Source organism: Lemur catta, chromosome 3, assembly GCF_020740605.2.
Source record: "Lemur catta isolate mLemCat1 chromosome 3, mLemCat1.pri, whole genome shotgun sequence".
In the NCBI taxonomy this organism is placed as follows: Eukaryota; Metazoa; Chordata; class Mammalia; order Primates; family Lemuridae; genus Lemur; species Lemur catta.
In genome coordinates, this window is record NC_059130.1 from 42,865,670 (window position 1) to 42,888,425 (window position 22,756).

The 22,756-nt window shown below is 37.3% G+C and overlaps 1 protein-coding gene across 8 annotated transcripts in view; it reads right to left on the reverse strand.

Moving 5' to 3' along the window:
• DNM3 (dynamin 3) overlaps positions 1-22,756 on the reverse strand; it is a 534,534-nt gene that overhangs the window by 191,015 nt on the left and 320,763 nt on the right. The window contains exon 16 of one of the 8 annotated variants that reach the window (XM_045547361.1): positions 9,273-9,596. The exons of the other annotated variants lie outside the window; for them this stretch is intronic. Within the exon in view, the coding sequence (XP_045403317.1) occupies positions 9,498-9,596 (99 nt within the window). The 3' untranslated portion in view covers positions 9,273-9,497. Of the gene's footprint in view, positions 1-9,272; positions 9,597-22,756 lie in introns of those variants that run through there. 8 annotated transcript variants of the gene reach the window in all.

Sequence of the window (22,756 nt, forward strand, 5' to 3'; positions counted from 1 at the left end):
AATACATATATACATACATACATGTGTGTATGTGTATATATATATGTATATATATATATATATATATATATATATAGAGAGAGAGAGAGAGAGAGAGAGAGAGAAGTTGGATCTCCTAGCCTGGAGTTCAGAGTTGGAGATATAACTCTGTCATAGAAATATGGCGTATAGATGGTACTTAAAGCCAAAGGGCTGCATGAGTTCAGCAGGAGTGTGTGTGTGTGTGTGTGTGTGTGTGTGTGTGTGTGTGCAGTGAAGAGGAGAAGGCGTGGGCCATTCCAACATTTAGAGGCAGAAGAAAGAAGTGAAGAACTGGTCAAAGGAGACCAAGGAAGTAGAGTAAGAAAAACCAGGAAAATGAAATGTTATGGAAACCAAGAGGAGAATGTGTTCTCATGTTGTAAGATGGAGGGAGAGGTCAGTTATATCTACTATTTCCTTGTTTTTTCTTTTTTATTATCCACTGATAATGCCTGGATTAGAATATATTTACTATTTCTAAGACATACGGTAAGATGTGGATAGAAAAGTAACCACTGCATGTGACAAGACATAGGAAATGGATAAGCACAGCCACACTGTGTGGTGGAGTGGTGGGAGCAGAGGCCTGCTTGGAGTGGCTGACGTGGGCTACAGGTAGAGTGGAGCGTAGAAGAAGCACCGTGGACGGCAAGGGGAGAAACTCCCATGAAACGTTTAACCCTCGAGATGTAATACAAAAAGAAACTGCAAGTAAGAAAATAATAATCACTTAAAGGGACATTTTAATTTTGTTAAGACATTGTTAGTACATTTATCTTTCCTACTTTTCTAATAGCGTGGGTCCTATGTGATAGTGGGCATGAAGCGGTTAAACAAAGGGCTCTTTCCTGAAATCAACAGAGCCCCAAGGGTTTCCAAAAGCAATCAATCCCCTGAAAAAACACGCAAACTTTTGTAAACATATACATGTTGTGGGGAGGTGGGAGAGGGTCCATAACTTTAGTCAAAATCAATTGGGTTAAAATAAAAATAGTAACACGTGGGCTACTGCTGTGGTGAGAAAGAGAGGCCTATGACTTAAATGAAATTTCACAGGTGTGTTATCATAACCATAATTTCATCCAGTGGAAAAAAACCCCAGGTTTTTATTAATAGTTTGTATCCCCATCAAGAGCTCTGTCCCTACAAAATAATAAATCTGGCCTATCCTCACACGGGGCAGAGCTCAGCATACACGAATTCTCAGAACACAGGCCAAACACAAAACACCACTACATGGCAGGGCCATCACCAGAGTTATAGGTTAAGCAGGAAGTCATAGTTTTGAGTTCCCTAATGAAGAATTTTAAACAAAACAAAACGAAACAGTCTTCAGGCTGGGTGCAGTGGCCCACACCTGTAATCCTAACACTTTGGGAGACCAGGGCAGGAGGACCACTTGAGCCCTGGAGTTCAAGATCAGCCTGGAGAACAGAGTGAGATCCTGTTTCTACAAAAAGAATATAAAAATTAAAAACAAACTAGCAAACATTTCAGTAACACTGCAGAGGGAGCTTTAAACAAGTGTAAAAGCAAAGGATAAGAGTTCTCTGTACATAGAAATGAACTTATATAATGATATGCTGCCCTGGTATAGACCAGCACAGGATAACAGTGTGGCACTTACAGAGAAGATTCAGCATGACCTGGATAGTGACAGAAGAAACTCCTCACTGGTTTCTTGGTGAAAAGAAGCTAGAAGTTCCGGGACCCCAACATGCATGTGTATGTGTGTATTACATCATAATCTATTTTATTGTAATATACATATCTATAGATATCTATGTAGTGAAAAGGATGCAGTTCTTATTCCATACCATGCACTCAATCATTCTCCCCAAGTATTTTGTTAATCATTTGAGTTTTTAAATTCCAAAAGCCATTGTTAGAGTTAGACCTAGATAGGGTAGACCTGACCAGATTATTATAGACAACATTTTCCCATATAGAATGGGAAAAAGTTGTTCACGATCATGCCCTACAGAAATTTGCCTTAGCTGGGCAGGTATCTGTCAGAGTATGCTATTGATTACAAGTGCTACTGATGTAGACACATGTACACACACACATTCATCAAGTACTTACTTGCCATTTTACCATGAGTTCTGACTTTGTCAGATTTATTTGTTTTATAACACATATTCTCATTGTGAGAGTATTTCTTTAGGCCATATTACTAAAAATGAAAAATGGAATTACTGGGTCAAAAGATAGACACATTTTAAATTTTGATATTTTCACATCCCCCTTCTCTAAGAGACTCTGCCAATTAATATTCTAATCAACAGTGTGTAAAAATATCCATTTCCCCACATCTGGTCAATATTGGATATTATTAGCCTGATATGCAAATACACACACATAGATAGTTCTAATGTGTATTTCTTTGATTACTAGTGTTCAGTAACTTACGTTTTATTGACCACTTGACTTTCATTATCTGAGAACTGCTAACAATATCCTTGACTATTTTTCTATTAGGGTGTTCATTCATTTTTTCAAACAGATTTTTAAAGGCTCTCTAAATATTATTATTATTAACTTTTAGTCATATATGTTGACAGCACTTCTTCTCAAATTGTCATCTGTTTTTCAGTGTTGTCCATTATTTTGCAATGAAGAAATGTCTCTTATCTATGAATCTTTTATAGTTTCAGGTTTTATGTCAATTATCAAAAATTTAAAAAAACCCCAAACTCTAATCTTTCCAAAATTGTCACCCATTCTATATTCTGAGATTTTGAGTTTTGGCTCATTTAAAAACTTTTTTGAGGGAGAAAGTGTAAATGGCAGGTTAGGTCTCCTAAAATTATTTTGTCAAAAGCCTAATTTGTAGTGTAAAAGTTTGATTTGTAATGCCACCCTTATCACAAACCAAATTCACAAGTATGTTTCACTCTTTTTATGCTCTCTTCTATTCAATCTATCTGCCAGTGGCCTTTTACAACAGGAATTTGATGTCTAACACTGTCTAATTGTTATATTTAAATTTTAATATTTGAAGGGCATATTCTCTCTGATTACTTTTGTTGTTGTTTAATTTTTAGAATTTTCCTGGCTATTCTTACCTACTTATTCTTCCAAATGAAATTTAGAATCATTTTGAAAAATTACCTCTCATAGTATTGTACTGAATTTTTTCTCTAAGATTCTATTAGAGTTAGTTAATTTAAGGCAAATGTAGTTCATTAAATATTAGGATTTCAATCCAATACTTTTTTCTTTATTTCAGCTTTGTTATATGTCTCTCAGCATAATTTTTATACATTTATTCATACAGGCATTGCATATGTCCTGCTAGGCTTATTCTCAGGTATTTTTGGGGAGGAAACCTATGCCCATTTAATGACTGATTTAGAGTACAATCCCACAAGTTGAGTCTCCATTGTGAATATAAATTAAATTTTTTTTCCCGTCAATAGTTATCACCAAAGACCTCTTCTATTGCCACTTTCCACTATGGAACAGACTTTTTCCAAGCAGCTCAGCTCAAGCTATACCTCAGAGTCTTGTACACAATAGGTCATTCCAGAATAACATGTCACCCCTATGTAGTTTCCATGAAAAGCTGGTTTGGCCAAGATTTTGCCGTACATTATCCAATGGGTTAGGCTTTTGTTATTTTTCTAGACTTACCTAATAAAGAAACACAACTGGGCAATCAATGAGTGAGTATTCAGACTCACTGGGGGAAGTAAAAACTCTAAATTCAATCAAACAACCATTATAATTAATTTCCATTCAACCAGCAAACAATTATTGAGACCTAGTATGTTCAGAATTCTAGAAATAGGAACATTTCCCTACTCTCAAGCAACTCATTATCTACTAGGAAAAACAGATATAAAACAAATATATGAAATATCACTTGTTTCATTATTGTTGAGATACTGAAAATAAATGTCCATCAACTGGGGACTAGCTATAAAATTATGGTATATATTAACAATAGCTAACATTTATTGAATGCTTATTGTTCTAAGCATTTACTTACATCTTTAGTCATTTAATCCTTCCAATAATATTGTGAAGCAAGTACTATTATCATTGCAGCTTAACAATGAAGAGAGTACAGTGCAGAGACTGACACTCAAGGTCATATGCCTGCTGGCAGGAAGCAGCCTCCAGGGTCCATGCTCTTAGCCACCACATTTTGCTTCCTTTCATCTATGTATGAAATACCGCAGTCATAGAAAAAATGAGCTAGAGCAATATGTACTGGTGTGGAAATTTGTCCAGGATCCATTGTTTGGTTTTAAAAAAGTTGTAGCTAAGTCACTGTGCAATTATGTGTGCACAGTGATATTTATTATATCACTTAAAAAATAATAGTTAAAAACTAGAAACAATCTAAATAACCATCTATAGAGGGATAATAAAATAAATTACGACAAATCCATTCAAAAGAACACTGTGTAACTATGAAATAGAGTGACATATCTATATTTGGTGGAAAGAGCACTAAGATTTTTCTTGACTGAAACAACCAAGTTGTAGAACAGTTTGAATAGTATAATTCTATTTATATTACAGTATATAAATTCATGTATCTATGTTGAAAGACATAGGTCTAAAGGAAGAGTTAAGATTGGCTTTCTCTGAATGATGACATAAGATACTAGAAGTTTTTTTAAACTTTCTATTCTTGAACTTTTTTCCTAAAAAGTATTCTTACAATGAAGTAGTTTTCATTTGGGGAAATACAGACTTGACAAAGCTTATTCTAAGTTCCACCTCTAATGTTAAACCAAGTGAGTCATTTGGTTCTCATATTTAAAAAAATCCTATCTCCCCTCTTTTTAATCCTATCTGTCTATTCTGGCCTCAAAATATAATTCTCAGCCCTTTCCTCTTATTTACCTTTATTATCCTAAGTTCTCCTGAAGGCTAGGATGAAACAGAGTTCTTGGAATTGCCTGTCAATATGTTACTGACTTACTAATGCATTTTTATATGGAAAAAATACAGTAACATTTTAAGAGATGGCCTAGGGAGTTATGGCAGAAAATATAGCCATTTAGTAATGGTTGCTAGATAAAAAGTTTAGAGTAGAAGCTACCAAAATGCTCAAAGGAGTTCAGAGGCCCTTTTGTTCCTGTGTGCTGACACTGGAAAACAGTAAAGACTAAGTTGAGGCGATTAGAAGGACGCACATGCCACCAAAGAGCAGAGCAGGCTGCAGTGGGAGGAGACTGCTGCATGGGAAGGCAGGAAACCTGAGTCCTAGTCCTGGCTCTACTTCTGGCCAATACTGTAACTTCTCCGAACCTGTTATCTCTTGTTAGAAATGAGAAGGAAGACCAGACCCTTGGTGTTCACACTGAGATCACCAGCCTTCTAGAGTTTCTCCGACATGCTTTGGGGCCACCCCGGAAGCTGGAGAGCCCTGAGGCGAGAGGGCTGGACCCTGGGCTCCCACCCTGCTTTAACCAAAACAACTCCACTTTTATTTACTTCATGTAATGGGATTTCATGGAAGATTTTGATTGAATAAAGAGTTCTAATGCTTAAGAAACAAAAAAGGAGAGAGAGAAAAGTTTGAAAACCACAAACTAAGCTGATGTTTGAGGTTCCTTATAGCTTTAAGTTCTTGTTTTGAAATTAATCTATGCCTCAAAATATATGTGAGTAAGCAGCAAAAATGCAGTTTGCCCTGAAGAGAATTTCCAAGTCACTGAACATCAATCATGAAGAGTCTCTGTTGCTAACATGTGGCAAGTTGATTTTTTTTTTTTTTTGCTTCCCTTGGGTCAATTTACCATCTGCCTCATCTTCATCAAAACATTAATTTCAGCTTAATCCCCTTTCTTCCTCTCTGGTGGTAAAAGGACCTGGCTCACTTTGAAATAAAACAAATAGAGTGCAGCTATGCTTTCATTTGTGGGGTGGTTTCCATTTGATTATGGAACTCCGGAATACTAAAATGAATTCTGTAATTCAATCTTTTTCTGAGACTCACTCTAAAAACCTACTCAAATAAAAAGTTCTAAAATTCATTAAATGGATTGAGGATTTGCTATATGCAAGGGACCGGGCAAGGTGTTTCTGGTGATAGAAATGTGGTAAGACTCTGCTCACAAGGAAGTCTACACTCTGGTAAGAAGGGAAGTTAGGCTTATGTGAGGCCAAAGAATAAAAAGACTTTGTTAGGCTTCTGATGAAAGGTCAGGAAAAGCTTCAAGGGTCTTCCAGGTGGGGCAGGATTTGGACGGGCATAGGCATGGAAAGAGAGTATTTCTGATAAAGAGAATGCTACACTAAGAGATTTGGTTTTAATCCAGTAAGCAACAAAGCAGCTGTGAAACATTTATGCTTTATGAAGATTAAGCTGGTATTAAAATATTGTGTATGTAGAAGATGGCAGGGCTAGGGTAACTGGAGTGCTGGCTGCTCCAAAGGCCCAGATAAAGTCATGAAATGGGATGATGTCAGTGGGAATATCAAGGAAGTGATTGATGGGAGCTACACCTACAGCAGACTTCCAAGAACTTAGAGACTGGCCAGAAGTACACAGAAGAACAGGTAGGAAGCACTTACAATAATTAAGGAAGAAGATAATGTTGGCTTAGACCAAGGTGGTCGGAGCGTAGAAGGAGAAGAGCATGGGTATTTTGAAACTATTTAGAAGATTGGGCAGCAGACTGGACATGGAGATGATGTTCACTGAGATAGGGAGCAGTAGATGAAAACAAGTCACGTTTCAGTGGGAGCCATGAGTTTCATTTTGGACAGTTTGATACTGAGGAATCTGAGACATCCAAGAGGAGATAGAGTAGTGAGGAAAACAGCACTTTATATCTGAGATAGTTTTGAGGATGTGATGTTCTCGGAGGAAAGTCAAATTTCAATGAATGCAAAGAACTGTAGGGATTAGGGGGTGAAAATGTATAGGATATGTGGGAATTTTTCATGATAGAATGGATATACAATGGTGCCTGCAGATGTGCCTGGAGAAGTGGTACCATTTAAATAAGATGGTTTGATTAGGTTTTGTTGATAGTAAAACAGAAAAAGAAATTGATATCAGAGGTTGAGGAGGTGGAGGAGGGATGGGGAGAGGTTGGTTAACTGGCACAGAGTTACAGTTAGCTAGGAGGAATAAGTTCTGACCCTCTGTTGCACAGTAGGGTTAACAGCAATGTATTGTATATTTCAAAATAGCTAGAAGAGAGGATCTTGAATGCTCTCACCACAAAGAAGTGATAAATGTTCGAGGTGAACAGTACGCTAATTACCCTGATTTGAACATTATGTGTATCAAAATATCACACTGTACCCCATAAATATGTATAATCACTGTGTCAAAAACAAAAGAAAACTGAAAAAAAATTTTAAAAAGAAACTGATACTTAATATGAAATAACAAGGAGTATGAGTACGTCTTTTTCTAGATTTTGTTTGTACACTAATTTTCAGTGAATGAGTGAGTTATGTCTCTTCTGAGATCTTTGACCAGTGGAACGTTCTCTTCATCACATGTTTCAATGTTTAGAACTCTGTTAATGTTCTATTTAGTTCAAGTGGTTGTATGTTGGTTTTTTGGCGCCATTGTCAATAATAAAACTCAACAAAACAACCCCCTAAATATGGCTTTGTTTTTCTCTTTTTAAACATATCTGATTCTCAGCCCAAACCAAGATCCAGTTTTTTTTTTCTTATGTGGAAGACAAGTGTAAGTGACTGACCGCCATTCAAATTGCTTTACTAAGCGGACCCCTCTGTCCTCTTGCTAACCTGTCTCCTTACGTAGCCTTCCAGATCCTTGCATTTCTCTGTTATCTATAGTCACCTTCCTTGATACGAACCTCAACCCCTCACCAACTTCTTGCTATATTCTCCTTCCTTTCCAGAGACAGAGCCAGGGAATCCGTATTTTTGACCAATGTCCCAAGTGACTTTTGAAATTAGGACAATTTGAGAAAATCCATGGAGAACTTCTTCAGAGATCACCTTGAGGAGGCTGGAGAAAAGCAAGCTGGGCCATGTTCCTTTCACCTGCTTCCCCCAGACTAGGTCTGTGCTTTCTTCTTCACATGTGGCTTCTACGTAAGTTTTCATCTGAAATGAAGATCCTATTGCTCAAGATGTTTGAAAATCAGTCGTGGATTGGTTACTACTTCTGGCTTTCCTAGTTTCCTTATCCATTCTCATTTCAATCATATACTCACAATCAGCCTAGAATCCCTCAGCTACTTGATCAAGAATTGAACATTACTGAGGGCCTACTATGTGATAAGTGCTATTCTATGCATTGAACAAAACCTACAAAAGCCTTGCTCTCGTCTTAATTTCTACTGGGGGATATAAATAATAAAATAAATAGGTAACTTTTTAGGGTATTAGAAAGTAATAAGTGTCATACCAAAAAGTAAAGCATGAAATCAGAAATAGGGAATCCCAGAGAGGAGACGTGTGTAATGTGTGTGGGGTGTGTGCACATATGCATAATTTAAAACAGAGAAGAAAGAAGGCCTCGCAAGATGACCACTGAGTGAAGACCTAAAGGAAGCAAGTGAATGAACAATATGATATCTAGAAGAAAAGCATTTCTAGACATAGGAAATCATAGTGGGTATTTAATTAGCATTAATAGAATGAATGAATAAAAACGCAAGAATTCCTTTACCAAAGCAATTTTCGGCTCCTGGAGCATCCCTTCCCTTCCCATTGTTAAAGTAAATGCCACTTGCTTTAACTAGAGTTACCTGCTAGACTATGGTATTCAAATCATTAAGAACATACATTATGGATATGATCCAAGGTCTTCTTACCACTGAAGAAACTGAGAGCCAAAGAGGGTATATATTATAACTTGCCTGAAGTCATAGTGCTACTTAGGGGTAGGCTAGAACTAGAGCTCAGGTCTTCTAAATTCCAGCTTCAAGTTTTTTTGGTTGAGATCTTTACTATGTAGACCAGAAATCTAACTGAATACTTTTCTTATATAAATGTTTTCTTAGTGAATACCTACTTATATAATAATACTGTGAGCAACTCTCTTAATAATAAATTCTTTTTCTTTGGATACTGCTTGTGAGTTTCCATACCTCCACATGCCCCTATAAGGAAAAAAGATGAAGAAATAAAGGGAGAGAAGGGAAGTCGGTGAAGGAGAAAAATGAATGAAACGTAACATGATGTGATACTATCAACTCTTGCATACTCCCAAATATTCCTAAACCTTAGTCCTTCCCAATATGTTGCAACAATATTTTCAACTTTTCACCAATTCTGAAATGAAACAACATATGTATTTAAAAATGAAAAGTTTAATTTTCTTATCCTCTATGGCACTGTGTTATTAAGAAATAAAAGAAGTACTCATCATTGTCATCAATTAATAAAATCCCAACCAGCCACCTTGTGACAGCTTGATGTTCACTGCTTTAATATGATGTCCCCGCAAACTTCAGATCCAAATTCCACCTGGTTATTCTGTCCAGTTCCACTTAGACACACTGCTTTCCCTTTCCTTCTTATTTGGTAATGCGATCTCCATTTCCTCTACCATTTAATCTTCCCTGAGAAGCACCGCTGTTTCTGACATCTGTTCCTTTCCCATCCGCCTCTGTGAACTGAGATAAAGAGAAAGTTTTCAAGAAATATAAAGCTCATCTGTCAACCACTTCCTCTACCACCTGTCAGAGGCCTCCCTGCCTCTCCCATGTGCTCTCTTAACTCTACACCAGCTCGAAGCATTGATTGTTGAGCTCTCTTTAGAGAGTTTTCCCCATTCTCCATAATTTTTTTTGTATTAACTCTTTGTATAATGTATTTATTCGCCATGTATCTAATCATTTCCCATTGTAATCATTTTGCATACAGCTCCTACGCTATCATTTCTGCTGTATCAAAAAGCCTGGTATTTCAAGAAACTTCTATTTAGTCCTAAAACTCAACTTTAGGGTTTAACCTATGATCTGAGTGTGTGAAAAGATACCACAGCTGCTACAGCTGCCAAGATGGGTATGGAAGCAGACAACCCTTTCTCTTCAATGACCTCATCAGATTTGTTCATGCTCTTAAATTATTTAGGCTGGATTAGTGCAACGAATTCTCGGTTTAGGGTTCTCCTTAAAGACCACCTGTGAGATTTAGTTAGCTTGCTTCCTTTAGGACCCTGGTCAGATGAGCCATGTTTCACTTACTCCATACATTTTATTGGCAATCTAGAAAAAGTCAACTTTATACTGAATTTCTTGAAATAATTTCCTGCCCCTGTATATTTTCTGAGGGTCTTCCATTTTGAAAGTAAAATTATGACATAAGTTTCCTGTGTAAACATGTACCTTTCTTCCCCTCCACCCTCACTCCTTGCCAGGGAGGAGGGACTGAACAGCTTCTTGTTTATCAGGGAAAGCAGGTTTAAATTAAAGGAGCTTCAGGCTGGTTTTCCCTAGGTACTGGGAGGATAGGAAAAGCGCTCCCCATCGTGAACTTTTCTATATATTCACCCCTGTTTCCATCTCCCTCTGTCCTCTCTTGCTTGGATCAAGGCCTATGGGTTCTAACAAGGCCCAGCACCATTGTGAAGAATCCCCTGACTGACTCTCCTCCCTCCCCGACAGTTCACAAGCCCATCACACCATACACCCGCAGATACACACTCTCCCTTAGTTGGAAAACAGTAGTCACTCTCTGTTCATAATACTAGATTAATACTGCTGTTTTGTATTATGCTTCATTGTTTGCCAATCTATTTTCCATATTAGAACCCTTGAAGGTTTCAATTTTTACATTTCCAGATACAGTGCCTAGCACATTGTATAAACTCAAGGCAAGTTTGTTGAAATAATTAAATTTTTTAAAACCAAAATCATACATGCATGCAGTAATGTGGTAACAGTTGAAAGAGTTCTGAAGAGGGTACGATGAGAAGCAAGTCTCCCATTCCAACCCTCTCTACTTCAAGAGGAAATTTCTTGGAATTTCTCTTTAGATTTTCTGCTCCATAACCCTTAAATAAATATGCTTATACTTTCACTTTTTGATTTAGGCACTTTAGACAATGGCTACTGATGCTTCATATTAAAGAGGAGTTTTAGCTCACTCACAATACTTCTTAGAGTTAGCAGATAACCAAATAACATAGTCCACACTCAGTTTCAGCAGGAATAAAAATACTGCAAAATTTTTCTCTATCTCATTATCTAAAATACTCTGAACAAATATAAAATGATATCCACTATAAAACTAGCTTATAATAATTCAGGAAAGACATAGTTGTTGACCATTCTAGTTTAAAATATGATAATAAACATATGAAGACAAGTAGTTTGTGTATTTTTCCAAATGCTCTCATTGTAATTTCCATCCCCCATCACCACCCCCCATACTAATCTTTAATAAGTTTTGTCTACTTCTCTCAGCCCTTTTCCCAAGGGGAAGTTGACTGTAAAATAAAGTTCAGTTGATCTGCTGTGGTGTGTAAAAAAGCAAGGAGAGGATAGAACACTCTCTGGCATGTAGTATATTCTAAAATAAAAGTTGAATTTTCAGAAACAAAACTAGTCAGGAGAAGGAGAAGAAAGGCAGAATTAGAACAGAACAAATGAGTGATGTAATAAAAGGAAGTGAACAGAAGGAAATAAAGTGTGAAGCCAAACGTCTACCGGGCGACGCATCTCTAATGGAAAGGAGGCCTCCAGCCCCTTGTCCCACTGAATCTTAACTTACTTCTACACAGAAAAAGCCAGCAGAGCTTTAACAAACTGATTGCCATACTACAAAAAAAAATTGTTTTCCCTGGGATCACGGTGTTTTATTACAAAAATAGAATAAAAATTTCGAAAACAAAATTATCCTTTCTAATTTAATGAAAAATTTGTTATTTTTTATTGTTTTCTGTTTGTAAGTTGTATGCAACTTGAAAAATAGTTCACGTGGCTCCCAAGGTGAAGAGATGTGTGAGTCACATATGCTTCGCAAGGCCCCGAGCTCAAAACTAGTGTAAGTTAAATACAACTCATATGGGCAGTTCATGTGTTAAAATATTTCAGAGGGTAAAGGACTGAACACCATTGGTTGGCAGATCCCAAACATACCAATACACAGCTTCCCATGAACCATACTGGTTTTGGATCTCTGAAAGTAGCTTCTTAGAGCTGCTATTCCTCTTAGAGACAGAGGCAGCAGCAAAAGGAAATCAGTAGAAACTCCCAAGCTCAGAGAGAACTCTCTACCTGCCCATATTTCAGGGAATAGTAGCAACAGAGTGAGGTGTGAGGAAGCTGGAGAAAGAGCACCTTAAGAACCACTATATGGGTGAGAGTGCTTGTGGACTGCAATTCTAGTCAGAACATTGTTTTTCTAAGAGAGATTCCATTATCATGGTAATAAATAACCACAAATGTGCCTCCTCAATTAATAAAGTGAGATTCTTGGGAAGCTTAGAAGATTAGTTTTTAAAATATTAGAAATTATGGTTTGCTAATAGTGAAATGAAAGTTTAATGTCATCTCCGGAATCCATAGCTATAGTAAATATCTACATATACAATTACAGAGGGTAAATATATAGGTGGGAAACTTCGTGTATCTTGCCTTGAAATCTGAGCATAAACAAAGGTCACAGACATATTCAACCCATTCTTTGTGTGTTGGGAGCATGGACACGTGTATGTGTCTGTACGTGTGCATGTTCTCTCCAGCCCCCCAAACCTTTAGCGATCACAGAGATGAAAAGAATAATGTTACATTTGCCCAAGGAGTTAAATTCCATTTATAAGAAAGAAACATTTATTAGAAAGAATTAATCATTTTTATATAATTTGCATATAAACTTCTCTTTGTTAATGGCAATAGTTAAATAAGTAGAACAATATATTATCCAATCAGGCCAACTTCTAAGTTTTATTTTTCTCCATAAGAATTGTAACAGGTTCTATAAAATTCTGAAATAGATTTCTCAATTATGTAGATATAAATCACAAATTCAAATGAAGATTAGAAAAAAACTTTGAAAGAGTCTTTTTTTTGAGACAGAGTCTCACTCTGTTGCCTGGGCTAGAGTGAGTTGAGTGCTGCGGCATCAGCCCAGCTCACAGCAACCTCAAACTCCTGATCTTAAGCTGATCCTACTGCCTCAGCCTCCCGAGTAGCTGGGACTACAGGCATGCGCCACCATGCCTGGCTAATTTTTTCTATATATATTTTTAGTTGGCCAGATAATTTCTTTCTATTTTTAGTAGAGACGGGGCCTCACTCTTGCTCAGGCTGGTCTCGAACTCCTGACCTCGAGCGATCCACCTGCCTCGGCCTCCCAGAGTGCTAGGATTACAGGCGTGAGCACCGCGCCCGGCTGAGAGTCTTAATTTAGAATAATTCCTATAGTGTGAAGATGTAATGAGCATCTAATAGTTTTTGTTTTTAAATGACTCCTTCAGCGGTTACACAGCATGAAGGAAGGACCCGGCTTCAGAAAACCTTTCTACCTGAAGGAGTAGATTAAATTTGCTTTACAATAAACACTCTGGGCATGCCAAACAATGATGGCTGTTTTTGCTTTAAATTTTGTATATTTAATTTTAAAAATATGCTTGCAAAATAATTTCTAAAAGTATTTAATTTCTTTGATGCCAACAATGAATTTTTAATTGATCTGTAAATTTTTTTTTAACTTTTTGTTGAAGTATCCCAAAATGCGTGGCTCACAGAATTTCCACAAACTGAATGTTCCCATGTAACTAACTGGCATGCAGATCAAGAAATAAAACACTGTCAGCCCCAAATTCCATCCCCCTTGTGCTCTCTTCTAACAATGCCTTTTAATAAACCTGTCAATACAGTTTATATACAAAGAGATCATTTCTGAAGCAGGTATAGAGGTTCATGTATAAGGGGCTCCCTCTAAAAGTCGACTGTTGCCCTGCCCTGATGACAGTGATGTCACTGCTGCCACTCTCTTCTCGTTCAGGGGAAGAAGAATTTAGTAGAAGAGACTGCGTGTGGGAAGAGAAGAAAGAACATTGGATTTGGTAGGCTGTAAACCCACTTCTTGAGATTCAGATTTTCTTCCTCCAAGTAGCTCTTTGATCATGGGCAACTTAGTTCACCTTTCTGGTCCTTCATTTCCTTTATCTATAAAAGACATATTTGACTATATGATCTCTAAGGTTTGTTCTGATGCTAAAACATTATAATTTCATATGAAAGGACACTTGGTACACTGGTGAGGTGAGGTCAGAAGGTCAAAAAGTACTCTCTCTCTCTCCCTCCAGTATTGGTCGGACATACAGAACTTCCACCCTGCATCTTTCCTGTTTCTGCTTCAGAATCATGTACTCAACATGAATCAAAATCACCTGATCATCCCTATTATGTACAAAATCACTTTGTGATGTTTAAGAAATAATTTCTAAGGCCATAAAAGTTAAATGCATTTTCTTTGGCCTGTTGTGAAAATACAAAGGAAAAGGTTGGGGCTTCTTAAACGGCATCTCACATCTCCTCCTATGGTAACCTGTGCACTGTAAGAATAAGAATCTCACCACACGTGTACACAAAACATGAAACGCTCAGAAAACACGATGCTCATGAATGAGTTGATAACTTCTGAGGGAAGCCTTGTTCAAAGATAAGGAATAGGTTAATTTTTCTGCAAAACTAGTTTCCATCATATGAAATATGTTCGGTGACTGCACAACAATAAAAGACATACCTCAGCTTCTATTTAAGAACTCCAGAACTCCTGACAGTTGGCTCACATGAATCATTGTCAGGAAGAAGTCTTCCAGCAGCAGTGACTGGCCTCAATTTGCTGTCTAGCTGAAGTGTGATTGATACCAGGGACTGAGCAACTTTCCAACTTTTAGCAAGAATATGGAAACTGCTATGAAAGCAAGAATTAGAAATCTCATAACTGATGTCCCTCCTGTTCATTCTTTACTATGATTGCAATATATTCCCTTTTTCTGATTCATCAGACTTTTTCTGTGACATTAGCAACAAGCCTGGCAACATCTCTGCCACAATTATTTGCACTGGGTGAATAAAAACCAAATTATTGCCAGTTAGCTCCATGTTTGTATCTTTGGATATAATGCAATGGACAGAAATCATTAAAGAACTTGATCAATTTGATCTTGATTATGTAAAAACCTTGCAACAAGCCCTCTGACCTCTCCTTCATCCTCATAAATACCATCCTCATAAGACAGACAGACTCACACACACAAAACTCCAAGTTCCATTTTCTTTCCAATTGCTACCTGTTCCTTGAAAAGCCATTTCTTCACATTTATTCTCTGATCTTATTTCAGTTTCTGCAGGAGGAAAACTGTGCAGAAACTCAAGTTTTAGTAATCAATATGCAATTTTGTATGGGTCGTCTTCATAGATCCAGAGTTTTTCCTTTTCCCTTCACCTAACCCATCAATGCAAAAAAAAAATTGTTTTAAACTAGACATTATATATTAGACTCACAGCAGTAACATTCTCCAGTCACATTCAGTCCACATGAGATACTTAAGGATGTAATAAAATATAAGAAAAGCATATTCAAGCTGCTTGCTGTTTTGAAAAGGGGAAAAAATCCTTTCAGACAGTAATCAATTTCATTGTGGTGGAGATTTCTGCAAAATGCATTAAGGAGTTCACGCCTGTGGCAGTGGTCACTGCACATATTTTGGAATACCTCCCAGACTATAAGACTTTTTCCAGACATCCAGGAGAGACTTTAGTATGACAGAGATCCTGCTCTGGGCCTTAAAAAAATTGTAGAAGGAAAACTTTAGAAGGTTCAGTTTCAGCTGGATTTTGTTTCTTAGACAGCCGAGTCGCCTAAGTTATGGAAAATACTAGTAATTATGGAGTGATGATAATCAAGAAAGCCTCCCCCTCTGTCTTCTTTGTCTGAAGCCTTAGTTAGCTGAGGTATTGGTTAAGCAATAATGCTACTTTGCTTCCTAAATATCTTTACGAATAGGGCAAATTCTATCCTTCCTCAGATGCTGAAATCACCAAAAGGAATTACGATAATATTTTTTAACTTTTGGAAACAAACAACAAAATGCATCTCCGTCTACTCGACTACCCTTTTGCTGCAATAGCAATTTGAAAATTGTTCAATAATTATGCTTTGCTGGCGGAGGCTGGGAGGGGCAGTGCTGAAACTCACTGGATTTAAAAAGTGCTCTTTAACCATTTCCTTCCCTATTATGTTTATCTCTGAACACTTCCCCCACACTTGGCTTTTGCTGTGGCTAGGAATGAAGTCTGAGTATAGACACTGACATAGTTTATATCTTCAAGGACACGCTGATGTATGTTGGAGCCTTGGATTTTCCACAGACATATGTTATCTGCTTTCTTCTGTCTCTCAAAGCATAACTTTTCTTTTTGGACATATTTTGCCGTCCATAAATCTAATTAATCTTACAAATGCAAACACAAATGAAAGAAAAGGTTTTCCTAGTCTTTTTGTTTCACATTATGTCTTGGGGTCCTTTTTATAGTCTTTCCAATTTGTTCAGATATAACTTCATACTTTCTATATTATTCTTGTATCGGCTTAATATTCCCTTCCTGCTCTTTAGGCATCTTAAGTTCCAGCTCAGCTCCCTTCAGTTCCCCACTCCATACAGCTCCTGGGGTTAGAAACATTGTGCTTCTTGGACTCCATTCTTCATTCCCAGGCCTTCCTGCAAGGTCTGAAAGTTAGTGATCCTTTAGGGAGGCAAATGTCATTTTCCTCATCTTACCAATTCTCACATTTCTTTTTTCTTTCTTTTTTTTTTTTTTAAGAGACAAGGTCTTCCTCTGTCACCAGGCTGGAGTGTGATGGTATGATTAGAGCACACTGTAACCTCAGAGTCCTGGACTTCAAGCAATCCTCCTGCCTGAGCCTCCTGTGTAGCTGGGACTACAGGCACACACCAGCACACCCAGCTCATTTTTAAAATTTTTTGTAGAGATGGATGTTGTCCAGGCTGGTCTTGAACTTCTGGCCTCAAACGATCCTCTTGCCTCAGTCTCCCAAAGTGCTGTGATTACAGGTGTGAGCCACAGTGCCCAGCCACACGTCTTTGTTTATAATCCAAAGAGGCAAAAAAAGGCTAGTTCTCTCACTCTTAATTACGTATATAATAAATTTGATGTCATTTACATGAGAAGTGATTTGCAAAAGGCACTAATTTAGGACTCCAAACACCTGGATTCTACATCAGGCTCTGTCATTTACCAGCAAGGTGACCATGGGAAAACAATGAACTTTTCTGTCTCAATTTTCTCATCTGCAGAATGGGAATAATTCCTGCCTTGCCTAGCTCACATTTTTATTATAAGAATCAAATGAGATAGTCTATGTACAAATATTTATAATTTAACCTCTTTAAAGAAGTTAGAATGGTGATTGGCACATAACACAAAGCTAAAATATTATTATTATATAATTATTGCCATTAAAATAGAAAAGCATCAAACAAATAAGGGTAGTACATCTTTGATGATTGTACTATACCATCTCATAATTCATAGCCTTTAAAAATAATTTTAATTTTACAAATCTATTATATCTAGCGATTTAAACCCAGACATCAGTAACTGCATTTTGCAGGTGATGAAAAAAAAGGGGGGGGGTGGCCTAGGAAATATTAGGCTAAAAAATCAGTGGGCTGTTTGAAGTGCCCTGTAATGTTATATGGCTGGCTGCTACCTGAGCTGATAAGACCCTTCTGGAGCTACAGTTGTGGATTGGCCTGGACCAAGACAGAAGCACCTTCAGACACAGAAATACATTACTGGGGGCCCTTGAGAGAGGTAGCGGAATCCCCTTCCTGCTTAATGCAAATAGCAATGATCACACTGGCCTCTCTTAAACCAGTCAGAGACCAATCAGTCTAGCCTACCCGAGGCACTTCTTGAGATCTGCTGACTGGGCTTCTTGGTGAACAGAAATGATTAATACACCAGAATCACATGCAGTCCTGAATAAAGTTGAGAAATAATCAATGTGCACCTTTGGAGCCTGTATTGGTTTGCTAGGGCTGCCATAGCAAAACACCACAGACTGGGTAGCTTAAACAATAGAAATTTATTTTTTGACAATTCTGGAGGCTAGAAGCCCAAGACCAGGATGTTTGATTTCTCCTTTGATGGAGCAGGTTTGATTTCTTCTGAGGCCTCTCTCCTTAGCTTGCAGATAACTGCCGCCTTGCTGTGTCCTCACATGGTCTTTCCTGTGTGTGAGTTCCTGATGCTTCTTTGTATGTCAAAATTCCCCCTTTTATTCCAGAATATTATAGGGGTACAAATGTTTTGGTTATATGGATTGCTTTTATACAGGTTGAGTCAAAGTATAAGTGTGCCCATCACCCAGATAGTGTACGCTGTACCTGTTAGGTGTGATTTCACCCGTTCTCTTCTCCCCCCTCCCACTTGCTTGATTTCTGTTGAGTTTTACTTCTGTGTGTGCTCATGAGTGCTGATCAGTTAGTTCTAATTTAATAAACAGTACAAGTGGTGTTTGTTTTTCCATTCTTGTAATATTTCACTTAGAAGAATGGTCTCCAGTTCCATCCAGGTTGTTACAAAAGGTATTAATTCATCATTTTTCCTATGGCTGAGTAGAACACCATGGTATACATATACCACATTTTATTAATCCATTCATGAATCAACTTGGGTTGATTCCATATCTTTGCAATTGTTCAATTGTGCTGCAATAAACATTCGAGTGCAAGTGTCTTTTTGGCAAAATGCCTTTTTCTCCTTTGGGTAAATACCCAGTAGTGGGACTGCTGGATCAAATGGTAGGTCTACTTTTAGTTTTTTTGGTAATCGCCATACTGTTTTCCACAGAGGCTGTACTAATTTGCAGTCCTATCAACAGTGTATAAGTGTTCCTTTCTCTCTGCATCCATGCCAGCATCTGTGGGTTTGGAACTTTTTGATAAAAGCCATTCTCACTGGAGTTAGGTATCAAGGGAATCCAAATGGGGGGAAAAAGGTCAAACTATCGCTCTTTGCTGATGATACGATCTTATATTTAGAAAATCCCAGAGATTCTGCCAAGAGACTCTTGGAATTGATAAATAAATTCAGCAAAGTCTCAGGTTACAAAATCAATGTACACAAATCAGTAGCATTTCCATACACCAACAACAGTCAAGCTGAGAATCAACTCAAGGACTCAATACCTTTCACAATAGCAACAAAATTACCCTTCTTATAAGGACACCAGGATTAGGGCCTACCCTAATGGCCTCATTTCAACTTAATCGCCTCTTTAAAGGAACTGTCTCCAAATACAGTCACACATGAAGGTACTGGGGGTTAAGGCTTCACCCTATGAATTTTAGGGGAGACACAATTCAGCCCCTAGCAAGGCCTTTCCTTCCTTCCCTCTTCTGTTATTTCTTCCACCAGACACTTCCTTTCTACCTGGATCCATGTAGTTGAACACATGTTCTTCTTCCCATGAATCTTTAGTCCTCATTGCTTCTGAATACTTCTGCAGAAAACAGTGATCATGCACAAAGGTGCAAGTGCTTTGACATCTGTATTGCGGTCTGAAAATGTTATGTTGTTATGACTTCTATGAGCCTGAGCCTGGCAGTGTCAAGGAGCAGAGGAGATGGAGGCAGCATCCTGTTCCTGAAACTAACATAAGACCAGACATGTGGGCAAGCCAGCTGTAATGGTCAGTGCTCTCTAGAAAGAAAGACCAGTAAGACATAAATATAAAGATTTATTTTATTTTCATATTTTATTTTTTGTAGAGATGGAGTTTTGCTATGTAGTCCAGGTAGGTCTTGAGCTCCTGGGCTCAAGTGATCCTCCTGCCTTGGTCACCCAAAGTGCTGGGGTTACAGGCATGAGCCACCGTGCCCAACAGAGATTTATCTTAAAATAAATCTCACATGATTGTGGCAGCTGGCAAGTCCAAAATCTGCACAGTTGGCTGGAAAGCTAGAGACCCAGGGAAGAGTTGATGTTGTAGCATGAGTCTGGGAGCAGAATTCCCTCTTCCTCAGAAATCTCAACCTTAGCCTTCAACTAATTGGATAAACCCTCATTATGGAGGGTCATTGCTTTACTCAAAATCTACTGATTTAAATGTTAATCTCATCTAAAAAATACATTTACAGAGACATTTATACTAGTGTTTGACCAAATAACTTACAGTGGCCTCACCAAGCTGATGCATAAAATTAATGACCACATCAGCAAAAAATGATCTAGATAACAATACGTGAGGACTGACTTGGAACTAAGTCCTTAAATTTAAAGAACAAAGTCAACAGTTCTGCTACATCTACCTTGTAGCTTCTGCTACTTTTGGTGTTCTCTCTTCTCAGCCTTGGGGAAGAACTACAAGTTGTAACTGAGATACTCTCAGTCTAAATTCTCACTTGGGTTTGTATAAACATTTTTGTACTTGTTCTATACACTCATTAATTAAATAGTAAATTCTTTGGACAAGTAAGGATTTTTTTTCCCTTTCTGCATAAATCTATACATAATTAGCATTGTTACTGTATAACTCTAAATGGAAATAAATGTAGAGTTTTTTTAAAGAAATATCACACATAAAAGAACATACTTTCTTTGCATTCTCTAAAAAGCCTGAATCCCATACAAAGTTTAAAATCAATGCTGAGATACTACACTTTTATAAATGATATGTTAATTAAGGTAATTTTTTTAAACTCTAGAAGCCTTTTTTCTTTCCAAATAACAAACTTGACACTGTTTTAAACACAGTGAGAAAGACATACACAACTGAAATATCTAAGACAATCTTTATAATCTGAGCTTTCATTCATAAAGCATACTCTTAAAAACAAAAAAATAAACAACAACAAAAAACTTAACTCCCAAATTTCAAATTACAGAAAATAAAGGCAGTATAAATCTGAGGACCAAATCCAAATGCCTTTGTCCTATTTTTCTACTCTACTATGTTACCTTGAAAGCAGAGTCCATGCTCTGCCTACCTTTGTATCCTGAGCACCTGGCACATAGTAAATGCTAAATAAATATTTCCTGAATAAACAGAATAAATGGAGGTTTAAAAATATTCAAGTAAGTTCTCATCAAATACGATGATAACATAAGACTAATAGATTCAAGGGCATTTTCAGTTAGAGTGGAGTTACCTAGAATGACCTCTTGACCTATAGTAAGGTTTGGACCAAAGAGTACAAAGGAATTATTCACACATTTATTGAACAGAAGTAATTTTGGTGTTTCTGTATCAGTTTCATGATATCGTTATCATAACACAGTACCAGAACCTAAGCAACATCAGTATTTCCTGATGCCTGTGGATGTGGCACTAAAGACATGTTGGAAAAATGTCCCTGCTTGCCCTGGAAAATGGACGTAGTGTTTATTCCCCTTCTGACCCCAGGCCAGACTTGAGGGAGAACAACAAAATCCAGGATATGTAACTAGGGTTAACAGGCTTCTGCTCCTTGATAAACCCTGAGCATCCCGCAGGCATTTGTGGAGTGGCAGAGAAATAAGATTCAGCCCATAACAGGAGCACCCAATGGACAAAGGGAAGCGAGATAACAGCTGCAATAAACAGGAACTCAGAGAAGGAGTGACAAATTCCTGGGGAGCTTCGGTAAGCTTCACAAAGGCCAGGACATTTGAGGCTGATCTTAAAGTTTGAATATAAATTTTCCAAGCAGCAAATGGGTTTAGGAAAGATACCTGAAGTCAGCAGTTCTCACAGTATAAACCTCAGCCCCTGGGCACAGAAGAGATGCAGATTATTTCATAATAATGCTAACTCATTATTTGTCTTTTTCACTGTGTTGACATTTGCACTGATGGTGCAGAAGTGATGGTGGGTAAAACTACTGCTGCCTTAGCATGAATGAAGACAGTAGTGGCATTCAACTGTTCTTGTAACTGTATTCTTCAATCCTGGGTATGTGCAGCAGCAGAAAAAAAAAGGCAGCTTTATCTAAGTATATACTATATAAATATTAATTTTTAACAATCTCAACCTTTCAGTATGGGGCTTTTTACTATTCTGTGCAATGAAAAGGGGAAGCACTTGTTTGACTGTTTGAGTTGTGTGTTTTTCATGGAACATCATTTTTACTTGAAAGAATCACTGACAAACTACAGTAACTAAAATGTATCAGACACTATGGTTACTCCATGAAATCTTGATTCAGTTATATAATATGTCAAGAAAAACAGCTGATGGTATTGGGTACCAATCCTAAAATTACAGCTTTTATGTAAAAGTTAGAATTTTGCAAGATTTATATCTTCCACAGTAAGGTTGACAGCTTCCCAGTACTTTAAGACTTATTTGATGCAATGCTGATATTAACCAATGTGATTTTTTGATGTTGTAAAATGAAATGAGTGGATATTTTGAAGATCTACATATCATTCAGAGAACCAATATTTTTCAAATGACCAATGCAAGATATTATAAAATTATGCATGAGTAAAAGATCCATTCAAAGTGCAAAGGAGACTGATCAATAGATTTTAACGTTATAAATTATGAAAAGTTAACTGATGGGGCTTCAGACCCACATTGCAACTAACCTTTAAGAAACTACCACTTGTTAAGTTTTGATGTAGTATTAAAGAAGAAAATCTACACAGTTACCTGAAAAGGTTATCAAAATATTTAATCCTTTCCCAACTACATATCTATTAGAGGTTGGATTTTCTTCATATTCTTCAACCAAAACAACACATTGCAACAGACTGAAGACAGAAGCAGATATGAAAAAGCCTTCTATTAAGCCAGACATTAAAGA